Source organism: Staurois parvus, unplaced genomic scaffold, assembly GCF_062004578.1.
Source record: "Staurois parvus isolate SC_StPar_1 unplaced genomic scaffold, SC_StPar_1.0 ptg000195l, whole genome shotgun sequence".
NCBI lineage: Eukaryota > Metazoa > Chordata > Amphibia > Anura > Ranidae > Staurois > Staurois parvus.
The window spans coordinates 10,402,640-10,419,953 of NW_028317991.1; the positions used below are offsets into that span (position 1 = coordinate 10,402,640).

Below are 17,314 nucleotides of genomic sequence, written 5' to 3' on the forward strand. Positions count from 1 at the left end.
ATTTTGCCTGCAGGTTGGGAACGCGTGCGGTTATGCACACTGTCGACTTGCACGTATGTGCACCTGGTGTTAAGAAGACCGTGTTGCCAACTAAAATAATTGCAAAGTAATTGTCACAGAGAAAAATCTATTATTTTAAATGCATACTTGCAGATTTTTTTCTCCATAAATTTCCAGATATTGCAAAGGAATGTCCCCCTCTCCTCTGCATTGCTTGGTTATTGGGACTGCTGGTGTCCTAACAATAAGTGATGTAACATAGGTCCCCAACCCCCAGCATCATCATAGGAGGATAAAAGTAGAACTTCCATCCAGACCTGCAGCCTGCTCCACCCTCTGCCTCCCTGACACTAAAAAGATGTAGGGGCACTCTGATGGGGACACCCAGTGTAAGTGGGCGCTCTGATGGGGACACCCAGTGTAAGTGGGCGCTCTGATGGGGACACCCAGTGTAAGTGGGCGCTCTGATGGGGACACCCAGTGTAAGTGGGCGCTCTGATGGGGACACCCAGTGTAAGTGGGCGCTCTGATGGGGACACCCAGTGTAAGTGGGCGCTCTGATGGGGACACCCAGTGTAAGTGGGCGCTCTGATGGGGACACCCAGTGTAAGTGGGCGCTCTGATGGGGACACCCAGTGTAAGTGGGCGCTCTGATGGGGACATCCAGTGTAAGTGGGCGCTCTGATGGGGACACCCAGTGTAAGTGGGCGCTCTGATGGGGACACCCAGTGTAAGTGGGCGCTCTGATGGGGACACCCAGTGTAAGTGGGCGCTCTGATGGGGACACCCAGTGTAAGTGGGCGCTCTGATGGGGACACCCAGTGTAAGTGGGCGCTCTGATGGGGACACCCAGTGTAAGTGGGCGCTCTGATGGGAACACCTGATGTAAGGGGGCGCTTTTATAGGGAAGCTTGATGTAAGGGGGCGCTCTGATAGGGAAGCCTGATGTAAGGGGGCGCTCTGATAGGGAAGCCTGATGTAAGGGGGCGCTCTGATAGGGAAGCCTGATGTAAGGGGGCGCTCTGATAGGGAAGCCTGATGTAAGGGGACGCTCTTATAGGGAAGCCTGATGTAAGGGAGCGCACTGATAGGGAAGCCTGATGTAAGGGGGCGCTCTGATAGGGAAGCCTGATGTAAGGGGGCGCTCTTATAGGGAAGCCTGATGTAAGGGGGCGCTCTTATAGGGAAGCCTGATGTAAGGGGGCGCTCTTATAGGGAAGCCTGATGTAAGGGGGCGCTCTTATAGGGAAGCCTGATGTAAGGGGGCGTTCTGATAGGGAAGCCTGATGTAAGGGGGCGCTCTGATAGGGAAGCCTGATGTAAGGGGGCGCTCTGATAGGGAAGCCTGATGTAAGGGGGCGCTCTGATAGGGAAGCCTGATGTAAGGGGGCGCTCTGATAGGGAAGCCTGATGTAAGGGGGCGCTCTGATAGGGAAGCCTGATGTAAGGGGGCGCTCTGATAGGGAAGCCTGATGTAAGGGGGCGCTCTTATAGGGAAGCCTGATGTAAGGGGGCGTTCTGATAGGGAAGCCTGATGTAAGGGGGCGCTCTGATAGGGAAGCCTGATGTAAGGGGGCGCTCTGATAGGGAAGCCTGATGTAAGGGGGCGCTCTGATAGGGAAGCCTGATGTAAGGGGGCGCTCTGATAGGGAAGCCTGATGTAAGGGGGCGCTCTGATAGGGAAGCCTGATGTAAGGGGGCGCTCTGATAGGGAAGCCTGATGTAAGGGGGCGCTCTGATAGGGAAGCCTGATGTAAGCAGGGTGCTCTGATAGGGAAGCCTGATGTAAGGGGACGCTCTGATTGGGAAACCTGATGAATAGGGGATACCTCATGTATAGGGGGGGGGGGGACACTCTAATGGGGGCACCTGATGTAAGGGAACACTCTGATGGGGACACTCAAATGGGGACACCTGGTGTAACGGGGACACTCTGATGTAAGGGGGCACTCTGATGGGACACCTGGTGTAACGGGGATACTCTGATGTAAGGGGGCACTCTGATGGGACACCTGGTGTAAAGAGGATACCCTGATGGGGACACCTGGTGTAAGGGGGGCACTCTGATTTGGACACCTGATGTAAGGGGGCACTCTGATGGGGGCATGCGATGTAAGGGGGCGCTCTGATGGGAACACCAGATGTAAAGAGGACACTGATGTAAGGAAACATCTGATGGGGGCACTCTGCTGAAGATGCCTGATGTTAGGGGGTGTTTGAATGTCTAGACAAGAATGGGTTCTTCAGGTAAATATGTATAAAAAATGTTATCTTCTGCATATAATCTTGAAGTGAATGGTTTGGAAACCAGATGTCATTAACTCTTGCTTGTAGCAAGGGAACTGTGGATTGTTTTTTTACTAGGTGCATTTGGAAATATAAGCAGCTGGCCATGTTACAGGTAATTAGATGCATCCATTGATTTTTTCACCTCTACTCCCTTTTGTCATTGGTTGCCCCACACCTTCACTAGCCACCTTTATTTTGCTTGCTTGTCTTCTGGGAAGGATGCTGGAAGTATGCCCCCCATCATCCTCCTCCTGCTCAGCACATTGCCATCCAAGTCTCGGAGCGGTGGGAAAGGCACACAGACAGGCTGGGTGAGAGAGGGAGCACAGGGGCCAGCTCATTTCCCCGCCGCCCTCGCCCAGCTCTCTCCTCGTAGTGGAAATTTCCAGTGTCTTTGTGTTACCAGCTGCCGCAGCTCTGACACGGCTTCTCAGAGGAATGAGGCATTGCAGTTTCCTGGCATTGCGGCTGCGGGCAGAGCCGTGTTCCCTGCCCATAGTGTGCTGTGTGTCTCCTCGCCTAAATGGCTTTAGCTGTCAGCCTGGCTAAGAAGACAGAATATAGATTTGGATAAGAAGATTTGTCCGAATATCGTCAGGGATTTACAATATTTATTCAAGCTTAGCTCTTTCCCACAAATGGCCCTTTTATTCTACGGCTGAATATAAAGTGGACCTGTCGCTCGGTCGCTGCTATGCTATTTAGCTGCCTGACCCAGCAAACCGTTCATAAAGAAGTGCCAGGAATTGTATTGTGTGTGTATTCAGGTCGGCATCTCCACAATCACAATATATCTACACAAAAGAACAAAAATGTGCGCCTATTACATCTTACCAGTTCTTAGATTGGGTAGCTGGTTTCATATCCTTTTTTTTTTTTTTTTTGACTTTTTCTGCTCCTTTTATTTTACCCTGATGATCCTGCCAGTAATACACTTCCTATCCTAGGGTGACAACACTCACTCACTTTACTGTATATGGAGGAGCAGCATTGTCACCATTGGCTGCTTGTAGTACAAGACTACAGTTGTTTTGACAGCCCTGTTCAGCTCACCTCTGAACTACAGGACACCATTATTATGGAGATGAGTATATGGGGAGGTGTTCTGTAGATCAGACTGATGGCACAACTGAAGAGTTCAGTTAAGCGCAGGTAGAGCGTACAGGAAGATACAAGCCCACTGGATTACTAGCAGGATCACCAGCTTTTTTTTTTTTTTTTAGTTATCAACAAGATAAAATGCTTTTAATAATATACAGTCCAGTCCATAAATATTGGGACATTGACACAATTCTAAGATTTATGGCTCTATACACCACCACAGTGGATTTGAAATGAAACTAATAATTCCTACACCGTTCACCTGATTTGGATGTAAATACCCTCAAATTAAAGCTGACAGTCTGCAGTTAAAGCACATCTTGTTTGTTTCATTTCAAATCCACTGTGGTGGTGTATAGAGCCAAAAATCTTAGAATTGTGTCGATGTCCCAATATTTATGGACCTGACTGTATTTAACAGACCAAAAGGGAGCAAAGAGATGTTTCAGTTTTTATACCCCTTAGGGCAGTGGTTCTCAACCTTTCTAACGCCGCGACCCCTTAATATAGTTCCTCATGTTGTGGTGACCCCCAACCATAAAATTATTTTCGTTGCTACTTCATAACTGTCATTTTGCAGTAGGAGGAATAGTGCCACGTCATTGGTGTCAGTGGGAGGAATAGTGCCCCATCATTGGTATCAGTGGGAGGAATAGTGTCCCGTCATTGGTGTCAGTGGGAGGAATAGTGCCCCGTCATTGGTGTCAGTGGGAGGAATAGTGCCCCGTCATTGGTGTCAGTGGGAGGAATAGTGCCCCGTCATTGGTGTCAGTGGGAGGAATAGTGCCCCCTTCATTGGTGTCAGTGGGAGGAATAGTGCCCCGTCATTGGTGTCAGTGGGAGGAATAGTGCCCCGTCATTGGTGTCAGTGGGAGGAATAGTGCCCCGTCATTGGTGTCAGTGGGAGGAATAGTGCCCCGTCATTGGTGTCAGTGGGAGGAATAGTGCCCCCTTCATTGGTGTCAGTGGGAGGACTAGTGCCCCGTCATTGGTATCAGTGGGAGGACTAGTGCCCCGTCATTGGTATCAGTGGGAGGACTAGTGCCCCGTCATTGATATCAGTGGGAGGACTAGTGCCCCGTCATTGGTATCAGTGGGAGGAATAGTGCCCCGTCATTGGTGTCAGTGGGAGGAATAGTGCCACCTTCATTGGTGTCAGTGGGAGGAATAGTGCCCCGTCATTGGTGTCAGTGGGAGGAATAGTGCCCCGTCATTGGTGTCAGTGGGAGGAATAGTGCCGCGTCATTGGTGTCAGTGGGAGGAATAGTGCCCCGTCATTGGTGTCAGTGGGAGGAATAGTGCCCCGTCATTGGTATCAGTGGTAGGAATAGTGCCCCGTCATTGGTGTCAGTGGGAGGAATAGTGCCTCGTCATTGGTATCAGTGGGAGGAATAGTGCCCCATCATTGGTGTCAGTGGGAGGAATAGTGCCCCATCATTGGTGTCAGTGTGAGGAATAGTGCCCCATCATTGGTGTCAGTGGGAGGAATAGTGCCCCATCATTGGTGTCAGTGGGAGGAATAGTGCCCCATCATTGGTGTCAGTGGGAGGAATAGTGCCCCATCATTGGTGTCAGTGGGAGGAATAGTGCCCCATCATTGGTGTCAGTGGGAGGAATAGTGCCTCATCATTGGTATCAGTGGGAGGAATAGTGCCACATCATTGGTATCAGTGGGAGGAGGAATAGTGCCCCGTCATAGGTGTCAGTGGGAGGAGGAATAGTGCCCCGTCATTGGTGTCAGTGGGGGGAGGAATAGTGCCCCGTCATTGGTATCAGTGGTAGGAATAGTGCCCCGTCATTGGTGTCAGTGGGAGGAATAGTGCCCCGTCATTGGTGTCAGTGGGAGGAATAGTGCCCCGTCATTGGTGTCAGTGGGAGGAATAGTGCCCCATCATTGGTGTCAGTGGGAGGAATAGTGCCTCATCATTGGTATCAGTGGGAGGAATAGTGCCTCATCATCGGTATCAGTGGGAGGAATAGTGCCCCATCATAGGTGTCAGTGGGAGGAGGAATAGTGCCCCATCATAGGTGTCAGTGGGGGGAATAGTGCCCCATCATTGGTGTCAGTGGGGGGAATAGTGCCCCATCATTGGTATCAGTGGGGGGAGGAATAGTGCCCCATCCTTGGTGTCAGTGGGGGGAGGAATAGTGCCCCATCCTTGGTGTCAGTGGGGGGAGGAATAGTGCCCCATCCTTGGTGTCAGTGGGGGGAGGAATAGTGCCCCATCATAGGTGTCAGTGGGGGGAGGAATAGTGCCCCATCCTTGGTGTCAGTGGGGGGAGGAATAGTGCCCCATCCTTGGTGTCAGTGGGGGGAGGAATAGTGCCCCATCCTTGGTGTCAGTGGGGGGAGGAATAGTGCCCCATCCTTGGTGTCAGTGGGGGGAGGAATTGTGCCCCATCGTTGGTGTCAGTGGGGGGAGGAATTGTGCCCCATCGTTGGTGTCAGTGGGGGGAGGAATTGTGCCCCATCGTTGGTGTCAGTGGGGGGAGGAATTGTGCCCCATCGTTGGTGTCAGTGGGGGGAGGAATTGTGCCCCATCGTTGGTGTCAGTGGGGGGAGGAATTGTGCCCCATCGTTGGTGTCAGTGGGGGGAGGAATCGTGCCCCATCCTTGGTGTCAGTGGGGGAGGAATAGTGCCTCATTGTTGGTGTCAGTGGGGGGAGGAATCGTGCCTCATTGTTGGTGTCAGTGGGGGGAGGAATAGTGCCCCATCGTTGGTGTCAGTGGGAGGAATAGTGCCCCATCATTGGTGTCAGTGGGAGGAATAGTGCCCCATCATTGGTATTAGTGACACCAATGATGGGGCACTATTCCCACTGACACCAGTGATACTTACCTTGCAGACCCCTGCTCCAGCCTGGGCTCGCTCGCTCCCTCCCTCTCCCATGGTACCGACACTTACCTGTCAGCTGTCTTCCTTCTCCGGCCGCTCTCCTCCTCTTCACTCGCTCGATCTTCGCGGTGCCGCTCGGCCCCTCCTCTCCAAGCTCCACCTCCTTGCCGGTGATTGGCCGCCTGTGTGCCTGAGCTACAGTGCCGGCGGCCAATCACAGGTGAGGATTGATCTCGAGGTGTGTCCAGATGACAGGGGCGGCATGTCATCCCGCCCACACCTGGAGACGGCGGTGGCGGCGGCGGCGAGGAGCGGTGTCTCGGTTCCTAAGACCATGGGAAATATGTGTTTTCCGATGGTCTTAGGCGACCCCTGTGGAAGCGTCGTTCGACCCCCAAAGGGGTCGCGACCCCCAGGTTGAGAACCGCTGCCTTAGGGCCTTTTCACACTGCATGTGATTCACATGATTCAATGCAGAGCAGTTTCAGCGCATTCATTTTAATTGGGCTGAAACTGCACCACACCGCACCAAAATTAGTGCATGCACTAGTTTTTGAAATGCGCGGCAACCGCAGGGTACTTTTGTACTATGCAATTCTGCGCGGACTGGTGCGGGCAAACATACTGCGTTTGCAACCTGCGTTTGGAGTGTTGTTAACTTTGTTTCGACACCTGCTGCAGATCGCAAAGACTGTGACTGGAATGCGGTGTGGGAAACTGCACAGGAACATGGGTTTCCCGCACCGCCTTACGGTGAGAAAGGGCTATTTAACATACCCTGTATGACCAAAGACTGTTCTAGACAGCATTCTTTATTATTATTATTCTGCAGGATTTATATAGCGCCAACAGTTTACAATACAATTCAATATAATACAATTCTAAGGGGTTGGCTTTTGAAACCTTGCAGTCTTTTACCACTTGCCTACCGAGCACTTATACCCCCTTCCTGCCCAGGCCAATTTTCAGCTTTCAGCGCTGTCGCACTTTGAGTGACAATTGCGCGGTCATGCAACACTGTACCCATATGAAATTTTTATCATATTTTTCACACAAGTAGAGATTTCTTTTAATGGTATGTACTCGCCACTGGGTGTTTTATTTTATGCGCTATAAACAAAAAGCAAAGAGCAAAAATTTTGGAAAAATAATTTTTCTTTGCTTCTATTATAGAATTTTGCGAGCAGGTAATTTTTCTCCTTCACTGCTGTGCGTTGATGAGGCTGCACTGACGGGTAGCACTGATAGGCGGCACTGATTTTATTTTCAGGTACTTATATAGCACCATCAGTTTACACAGTGCTTTACATTATACATTCACATCAGTCCCTAACCCTCAAGGGGCGTACAATCTAAGGTCCCTAACTCACATTCATATACAAGGGCCAATTTAGACAGGATCCGATTAACCTACCAGCATGTCTTTGGAGTGTTGGAGGAAACCAGAGAACCCGGAGGGAACCCATGCAGGCACAGGGAGAACATGCAAACTCCAGCCAGGAGGTGCCGTGGCTGGGATTCGAACCAATGACCCTAGTACTGCCAGGCGGAAGTGCTAACCATTTAGCCACTGTGCTGTTCATATGATATGTAACAATGATGGGCAATGATAGGCGGCACTTGTGGGTGGCACTGCTGGGTACCAATCATCAGGGCACTGATGATCAATGCCGATCCCTCCTCTAACAATTGCCGGGTATCGGCAGTACTATCCGTTGTGACAGCGTGAGGAAAGTGCAGGCAATAACCAGCAACTGCATTTACCGGTGATCTGCTGTGTCATTGGACATGGCTGATCACGTGGTAAAAGGATGCTGTGATTGGCCTTTTACCACATCACGTGATCAGCTGTGTCCTTAGGACACACCGATCAAGGAGATCGCTGGGTACACGCCCCCGGGGGTGCATGGGAGGGCGCGTTCTGGGAGGACATCTTATGACGCCCTCCCAGAACTGGCCGGCCGCAGTGAAGCCGTCATTTGGCTATCTGCGGCTGGCAAGTGGTTAAAGAGTAACTCCACTTTTATTGAGAAAAAAGCTTTCCCCTCTATGTACAATGCAAGGGTTTTAACAAACTTTGTTGCAGATTCCTGCCTTTTGTTATTTTGAAGAAATAGTGGTTTGTCTGTGTCCATGTGTAGAGTGAATCAGTATGGGAGTGACTTTATAATGCTCAAGCAGTTGCTGCACCTGCAGGGCTCTAATGAGGAAAGTGGCAGGGTCTGCATCTGTTTAGACATGATTTCACTTTGGGATTATATCACCAAAATTGACATTTTTATTGCAGAGGATGCCAAAAATTTTATTTGTATCTTAGCGCAGACTTCTGGGGAAATCAGTGAGCCAATCACACAAGCAAGAAATGACATTTCAGGGCGGTGTTCTGTACCCCATCTGTGTACAGAACACCTACAGGTTGCCATTTTGCATTGCACAGAAAAGTACAGCTCTGCAGATAGAGAAAAAGCATTTCCTTTTCAGATAACATTCAATTGCAATACGACTTGTATAGCAATTGTATAGACTAGTATTTTTTTTTTTCCCCACAAAAGTGGACCCTTTAATCCGTTGCCACCTACAGTATGTAACACGTGTGGCAGAAAAGGGGGCTTTAACACCCATATGCTACACCTATGTTTTTGTGCTCCCAACACAGAGACTGAGCTGTGAAATACAGCTCATGTTCATTTTAATGATCAGCACGTGGTCACATGATCGGCCAATCTTTAATAAGAACAAAAAAACAAACTGGATTTTGTGACCTGTTGTCTCTGCGTTGATGCTGGTTTTGTCAAACTATGGAGTGTCTCATATGGAGGATAATCCGTGATCAGGTGCGTTTGGTTCTGAATCTGCTGCTCCTCTGGAGATAAGGGATGTCTTAAAGAAATAAAAAGAGGAATCAGAGAGGGCGCAGCTAAGTGCAGTATTATAAAACGTTTATACTGTTATTATACTTAAAAATCGTCAATCACATGTCCAATACTTGATAAAGGGATCCCCCAAAAACACATAGCCATACCCACAGACATTCTCTGGTCTGGATGACGTTACGGGGCTTCCCCAGAGCCGTTTGCATCGGGTCCAATCAGTGGGAGGGACCTCCTGACAGTGGTGATCCTCCTTCCGGCTTGTTGAGCAGATTTAGGCTGGATGAGAAGCTGAATGGCGCTTGTACATTGGAAAACATTTATGTGCTTTTGCCTTGCAATGTACATGTGACTAGCTATTTTTAGGTATAATTGTAGAATAAAAGTTTTATAATACTACACTTAGCTGCGCCCTCTGTTTCTTCTACATAACACCTGCCTCTCTACTCCATAACAAGTAGAGGTGTTTTGTAGTCATGGAAATGACTATATGATAACAGTCCAGAGGCGGAGAGTAAAGCTGGCCATAGATGGTGCAATCGCTCGCTCGATTCCTTACTGTGTTGATGGGGGAATCCCTCCCGCAGCGTCATTGTGTTCTCCTGTCAGGGACAGTAATAGCTGCTAGCAATAATCACAGACAGCACATGTGTGAACCAAGCCTAGGAGAAATTTATTGTGAGAGCTTGCATACACTTAAAATTGTATATCACTCTCATGGGAAGTTTTTTTTTTTTTTTTTTTTTGTTAATTACAAACCCTTTATGCTCAGGTCATATTATGTGCACTACATGTTTAAAGAGCTACCTGCAGATTTTCTCTGTTTAATGAAAGTGAAGCACGAAGCTGTGAAATTGAAGAGGATCCAACTGATGTGTCAGTAAATGTTTGAGGTTTCATGCCTGATTACTACCCTCAAGCTATTAATTGCGGAAGCTCAATTCACAAAGCCTGAACACGTGTCTTTTGCTGTAGTAATTGTTCTATTGAGCACTGAAACTTTTATTTTTAGCCCTTACTGAAATATTGTTCACTGTAGTTTTATGAGCTCAGCCTCTGCTTTAATTCCAATGAAAAAAACATGCTGTACACCTGTAGATTGGTAATCAGATCATTTTCTTGTATGTGTATATGTGTGCATGTGTATATATATATATATATAGTGTGTGTGTGTATATGTATGTAGATAGATAGTGTGTGTGTGTGTGTGTGTATGTATGTATGTATATGTGTGTGTGTATATATATATATATATATATATATATATATATATATATATATATATATTATGTATGTATGTATGTGTGTATGTAGATAGAGAGTGTGTGTATATATATGTGTGTGTGTGTGTGTGTGTGTGTGTGTGTGTGTGTGTATATATATATATATATATATATACACACCAAATATGAGTTCAGCGTGATGAGCATTTGAAAAAACTAGAATACACTGTGTACACATGCATTTTAGTTGCTTTTTTTTCTGCATCCAAAATGCACAGAAAGTAGGTTGTAGAGCATGCTGCATTTTTTTCTGCATAGAACTGTACTGGAACGCATCAAAAACGCACCAAAAATGCCCTGGAACACACGTCCCTATTTAAATTGAAGAAAAAAAAGGGGAACAAATGACCTGGAAAGCATAAAAAACGCACCTGAACACACCAAAAACATGTCAAAAACCGCGCATGCAAACACGCATTTGGACTGCATGTCAATAGTGTACACCGGACCCTAAGGGCCAGTTCACACTACATGCGTTTCAGTTGCTTTTTTTCTGCATCCAAAATGCACAGAAAGTAGGTCATATGGTATTCATATCATAGTTCACATCAGTGCTGACAGTTCCAGTGCATTGCGGTTGCAGAAAAAAAAAAAAGAACAGGTTGCATTTTTTTTTGTACAGAACTGTACTGGAATGCAGTAAAACACATCAAAAACACACCGAAATGCACCAAAAATACACCGGAACACACATCCCTATTTGAATTGAAGAAAGAGAGTGGTGAAAAAATGACCTGGAATGCATAAAAAATGCACCTGAACACACCAGAAATGCGTCAAAACACATTCGGAACGCATCTGGACTGTTTCTATAGTGTAAACAGGCCCCAAGGACCAGTTCACACTACATGCGTTTCAGTTGCTTTTTTTTCTGCATCCAAAATGTACAGAAAGTAGGTTATATGGTTGTCAATGTCAGTTCACATCAGTGCTTGCAGTTCCAGTGCGTTCCGGTTGCCTTTTTTTTCTGCATAGAACTGTACTGGAAGGTGGTAAAACGCACCAAAATGCACTGGAACACACATGTCCCTATTTAAATTGAAAAGGGGGGGGGGATAATGAACTGGAATGCATAGAAAAGCACTGGAGCGCATCAAAACGGATCTGGAGTGCATCTGGACTGCGTTTCTATAGTGTGAACCGGCCCTAAGGGCTAGTACACACTAGATGCAGTTCAGTGCTCTTTTTTTTTTGCATCAAAAATGCATGCACAGGGTTTTCCATGTATTCCAATGGCCCTAGTTCACACTAGTGCAGTCAGTTTCCGGTGCAGAAAAAAAAAGTAGAACAAACTGCATCAAAACTGCGCCGGAACTGCATGTGGTGTGAACTGTAAGCAAAAATGTGTGCGGAATGCATCCAGAGTGCGTTTTTGTAGTGTGAACTGACCCTTAGAGCGATTCACACCAGAATTGCACAAGAACATGGTCTGCATTCCTGTGCGACTTAATGCAGGGTGATTTTCAGCCATTTCATTTGAATAGGCTGAAATTCCACAAAAAAGTAGTGCATGCACTACTTTTCAAAAACAGCCCCACAAAATGCTACTACGGTACCATCCGATCTGGTGCGGGCAAATGTACCGTGCTTACGATCTGTGTTTGGAGTGTCGTTGGGGATATATTGACACCCGCAGAAGATCGCACCCCCAATGCATTTAGAATGTGATGCAGAAAATACACGCAGAATAAGAAATACACAAGCTAGTAAGGTTTTTGCGGTTTGTGAACAAAGGAAATGTGCAATGGGGGTCCTGTTACTGACAATGTTACTAGCATGTCACTGATCACGAATTTGGTTTCCATACCCCCAAGGAAGGTATTGATACTCCCAGTTGGGGAAAAAACAAAAAACACCCTACTGTAGATGTTTCATGTAGGTTTTCATTCTGAATGGCACCCCGACATAACCTCGTAGCAGGTTGATATTGCACCGCGCCACAACGCAGGATCACTAATGTGAGTTATGGTGCGCTGCACTTCAAAAAATGGTGCAAGCACATTATTAGTGCTACCTGATGCATTGGTACTCCATTCAAATGAATCGGCTGCTACATTTTAATGCATGGTATAATGGACAGCACAGTGGCTAAATGGTTAGCACTTTCACCTGCCAGCACTAGCGTCATTGGTCGAATCCCAACCACGGCACTACCTGCACAGAGTTTGCATGTTCTCCCTGTGCCTGCGTGGGTTTCCTCCGGATTCACCGGTTTCTTCCAGCACTCCAAAAATATGTTGATAGGTTAATTGGCTCCTTTCTAAATTGGCCCTAGTATGTGTATGAATGTGAGATAGGGACCTTAGATTGTATGCCCCTTGAGGGTTAGGGACTGGTGTGAATGTATAAGTGAAGTGCTGCGTAAATTGACGGCGCTTTATAAGTACCTGAAATAAATAAATAGTGTATGTTAACAGAATGCACCAGATACAATGGTGTGAATGGGCCCTCAAGGAATCACTGCAGTAACAAGAACCTAGATCCCAACATGTCATTCCTAAAAAATAAACATCCCTCTTTTGGCTCCCCTTTATCTGTTAAATACACAATTGGAGGTTGTTATGTCTCTCCAATCTAAGCATTGAAAGTGTGATCTCTGTAACTTACAGTTGTGATGAGATAGCGATAACTTCAACCTCAGCTGGATACCACAGTCAGTGATTCAATCGATAAGACATCTTGTAGATCTTGTGAAGTTTATTCCATAAACTGAGAGAATCTTACAACAATGAACATTCGATAGGTCAAAAGATCATAACGTTTCCTGCTCCATGACATGAGGCTAGAGATGCAATGCCTTCCTGGGAAAAGGGGCGGGATATCTATAAAGCATTAACTAAACCAAAGGGAAAGGGAGGAGCAAGATATAGAAAACACTTCAAGGCATATGACCGTCAATATGACAGTCATGTGAAACATGACAGAGGTATTTTGTTAAACATGTTTGATAATTAAAAAAAAAAAAAAAAAGAAAAGTCTGTAGGTCCTGCCAGAAATCAATCTTGTTCTGTTGTCTTGATACAGTACAGCAGCCTTTCTCAATCAAGGTTCCTTGGAACCCAAAGGTTCTTCCAGTAGCTGCTAGGGGTTCCTTGAACAATAGACCCTGAGATCTGAAGATTGTTTCAACGGTTCCGCCATTTGAAAAAGGTTGAGAAATACTGCCGAACATGGAGTAAATGTTGTCAGCCTAGAACAAGAAGTGTTAGTTTCAGAATCACCAGAAGAATTTCCCCACCATCATCCTCGGGGACTTCAACATCCCCATCAACGACAACACCCCGGCTACTTCCCAATTCCTCCACCTAACCTCCTCTTTCGCGCTCACACAGCACACTCAATCCTCCACCCACCTCGGAGGGAACACCCTGGACCTCGTCTTTTCCCACCTCTGTACCCTCAACCAGTTCGCGAACACCCCCTTCCCTCTCTCCGACCACCACCTCATCACCTTCTCCATCTAATCCTTCCCCCAACTCCCCCCCTCAAAAACGCCAAACCATCACCAGCCGCAACCTCCGCAACCTGAACCCGGCCCCCCTCCACTCTGCCGCCGACTGCCTACACGACAGCATCCTCTCACTGTCATGTCCTGACATAGCCACCACCTTGTACAATGACTCACTGTCAGCTGCCCTAGACTCTCTGGCACCCCTTACCACACGCATCATCAAACCCAGACCGCTTCAACCCTGGCAGACCGACAGCACTAAACGCCTCAAACGTCGCAGTCGCGCACTGGAGAGACTGTGGCGCAAAACCAGGTCCCCTCATACTTTCTCCCTCTACAAATCTGCATTTCTTATCTACACCTCCTCCCTCCACGCCGCCAAGCAGGCCTACTTTGTTAACCTAATAAACACCCTCTCCTCCTGCCCCCGCCGACTCTTCTCCACCTTCAACTCCCTGCTCTCCCCCCCCCCTCCTCCACTCAGTACCTCTCTCACCGCCCACGAAATTGCCACCCATTTCCACAACAAGATTGACGCTATCCGTAAGGACATCGTCAACTTGCAATCTACCTCCCCACCTAGCCTCCTCGCCCCCGTCACCCCTTCATCTCCCCCCTCCTCTGCCCTCACAACCGCACTGCCCCCCTCCTCTCCCAATGCCCCGCCCACCATAACCCCCCCCCGCACTGCACTCCCTCAGCCCTGTCACTACTGAGGAAGTCGCCAAAGTCCTCTCAAAAGCCCGCCTCACTACCTGCCCCCTGGACCCTATCCCCTCTCAACTCCTCCGGTCACCCCCCTCTTCCCTCATCTGCTCCCTCACCCACATCTTCAATCTCTCCCTCTCTACTGGCGTATTCCCCTCCCCCCTAAAGCACGCGCATATCACCCCCATCCTCAAAAAGCCCTCCCTGGATCCCGCGGACCCCAACAACCTCAGACCCATCTCCCTGCTGCCACTCACCTCCAAGCTCCTTGAACGCTTAGTCTACGATCGCCTAAGCTCCCACCTTACTGACAATAACCTCCTTGACCCTCTACAGTCCGGCTTCCGTCCCCTACACTCCACTGAAACCGCCCTCCTCAAAATCACTAACGACCTACTCAACGCCAAAGCCAAGGGCGACTACTCTGTCCTCCTTCTCCTGGACCTCTCTGCGGCCTTCGACACAGTTGACCACCCCCTCCTTCTTAATAAACTACTCTCCCTTGGCATCGGAGATGCTGCTCTCTCTTGGTTCTCATCCTACCTATCCCGACGCTCCTTCAGTGTCACCTACAATGGTGCCACCTCCCCCTCCCTCCCCCTCTCTGTTGGGGTCCCCCAAGGCTCTGTCCTTGGACCCCTTCTCTTCTCCATCTACACCTCCTCCCTGGGCAAACTCATACAATCTCACGGCTTCAACTATCACCTCTATGCTGACGACACCCAAATCTACCTCTCCACCCCTCACCTCACCCCCACTATCTCCGCCCGCATCACTCACCTCCTAAATGACATCTCAGACTGGATGTCGCTACATTTCCTCAAGATTAACCTCTCCAAAACCGAGCTTCTCGTCTTTCCCCCTGCCCACACCCCCCCCCATCCTATCCATCATCACCAACAACTCCACTATCACTTCCGCCCCGCAAGCCAAAGTCCTTGGCGTCATTCTTGACGCGAACCTCTCCCTCCAACCGCATGTCAAATCACTCACAAACACATGCAGGCTCCATCTTCGCAACATTGCCAAGATCCGCTCCTTCCTCACCCCAGACACCACCAAACTTCTAGTACACTCCCTCATCATCTCACGCCTTGACTACTGCAACTCCCTCCTCGCTGGCCTACCCAAGTGCAGGCTCTCCCCGCTCCAGACCATCCTGAACTCAGCTGCCAGACTCATCCACCTTACCACCCGCTCCACCTCTGCCACCCCCCTCTGCCTCTCCCTCCACTGGCTCCCGATTGCCCAACGCATCAAATTTAAACTCCTTACCCTGACCTACAAAGCCGTTCACAACACTGCCCCTGACTACCTCACCAATCTGATCACCAGGTACCACCCTACCCGTACCCTTCGCTCCTCACAGGACCTCCTTCTATCCTGCTCCCTGGTCTCCTCCTCCCATGCACGACTGCAGGACTTCTCCAGGTCCTCCCCCATCCTCTGGAACTCACTGCCCCAATCCATCAGACTGTCGCCTTCTCTATTCACATTCAGGCGCTCCCTCAAAACCCATCTCTTCAGGGAAGCCTACCCCACCCTCACCTAACGGCCATCCTCCCTCATTCCTCCTACCACTTCATCCCCCCCAGCCACTTCCTACTGTACCTTTACCCCCTCCCTCCTAGATTGTAAGCTCGTAAGAGTAGGGCCCTCTTACCCCTCGTACGCTGTCTGTCTTTGTTGTACTGTGCCATGTATTGTCCCCCCCTATTGTACAGCGCTGAGCAAACCCTTTGGCGCTATATAAACTCGTAGTAATAATAATAATAATAATAAGAATAAAAACATAAGAAAAAAGTTTGAAAAAAAAGAAAACTAATGCAGCCATCACAATATAGGACTGCTAATTTGCAATATTGTTTTTAGGATTAGATATGCTTTGTTGTAGTGCTGTGCCTTGTGCCTGTATATACACTGAAATGTACTTTATTTACTAACGATATATAACTTAGAATTGGCATTTTCTTATTTTCTAGGTACTTCTTAGTTGACTTCTATGCTCCGCCCACTGTCATTTCCAACTTCCTGGATCACCTAAGTCGTGATACTGACATCATTAGGCCAACTATACTAAAACATGAAGAAGAGAAGAGACCAGAGACTTCTTGCACAGGAATGGTGCCCCCCAATCTGGAGGAGAAGTTCAGGACCAGAAAGCGGAAGTGACTCCTATCCCTCACGTGGATCTACTGCAGCTGTGTAGCCATTTTTCTTTTGTACAAATCAGTATATGTATTTTTTTTCTTATACCTATTAAAGGAATAAATATTAAACTACTATCATATGAAGTGCTGTATTAATAAAATTCTATAGTGGAATTTTACCGCATACTACAGAAGGGTTCCGGTAGGGTTTTTTGTGTATGTTTTGGGTATAATATACGGAAATAAACATTTGGGGGTACAATTGCTCAGGCTCCCTACTGAAATCCCTATAATCTGAGACATACAAAGAGAAATCACAAACCTGGCATTTTTATGGTACTCTACTACAGGGCTTTAAATTTCAAGTCTAGACCTACTAGCCAGGCACAAACCTTACTCTCCACCAGTTGCCGCACCCAACCTTGCCCAGGTTTGCCTCCAACCCCACCCCCAGACTGCCCCCCAGCCCTGCCCCCAACCACGCCCCCTTAAAGCTTATGAAATTACATTTTTCTTTAGAATAAAGAGTCCAAAATATAAAACTGTACACAGTAATGTATATCCCAGCTCCCCTGTACTCCATTATAGTGATATGACATGTATACAGTAATGTATATCCCCCCTC

General features: G+C 48.0%; 1 protein-coding gene across 2 annotated transcripts in view; it reads left to right on the forward strand.

Moving 5' to 3' along the window:
• MRPS6 (mitochondrial ribosomal protein S6) overlaps positions 1–16,822 on the forward strand; it is a 96,618-nt gene extending 79,796 nt beyond the window's left edge. For both annotated transcript variants that reach the window (XM_089677944.1, XM_089677943.1), the window contains exon 3: positions 16,522–16,822. In XM_089677944.1, coding sequence (XP_089534070.1) covers positions 16,522–16,711 — 190 coding nt within the window. In that variant the 3' untranslated portion in view covers positions 16,712–16,822. The remainder of the gene's footprint in view (positions 1–16,521) is intronic.
• The last annotated feature ends 492 nt before the right edge of the window (positions 16,823–17,314 follow it).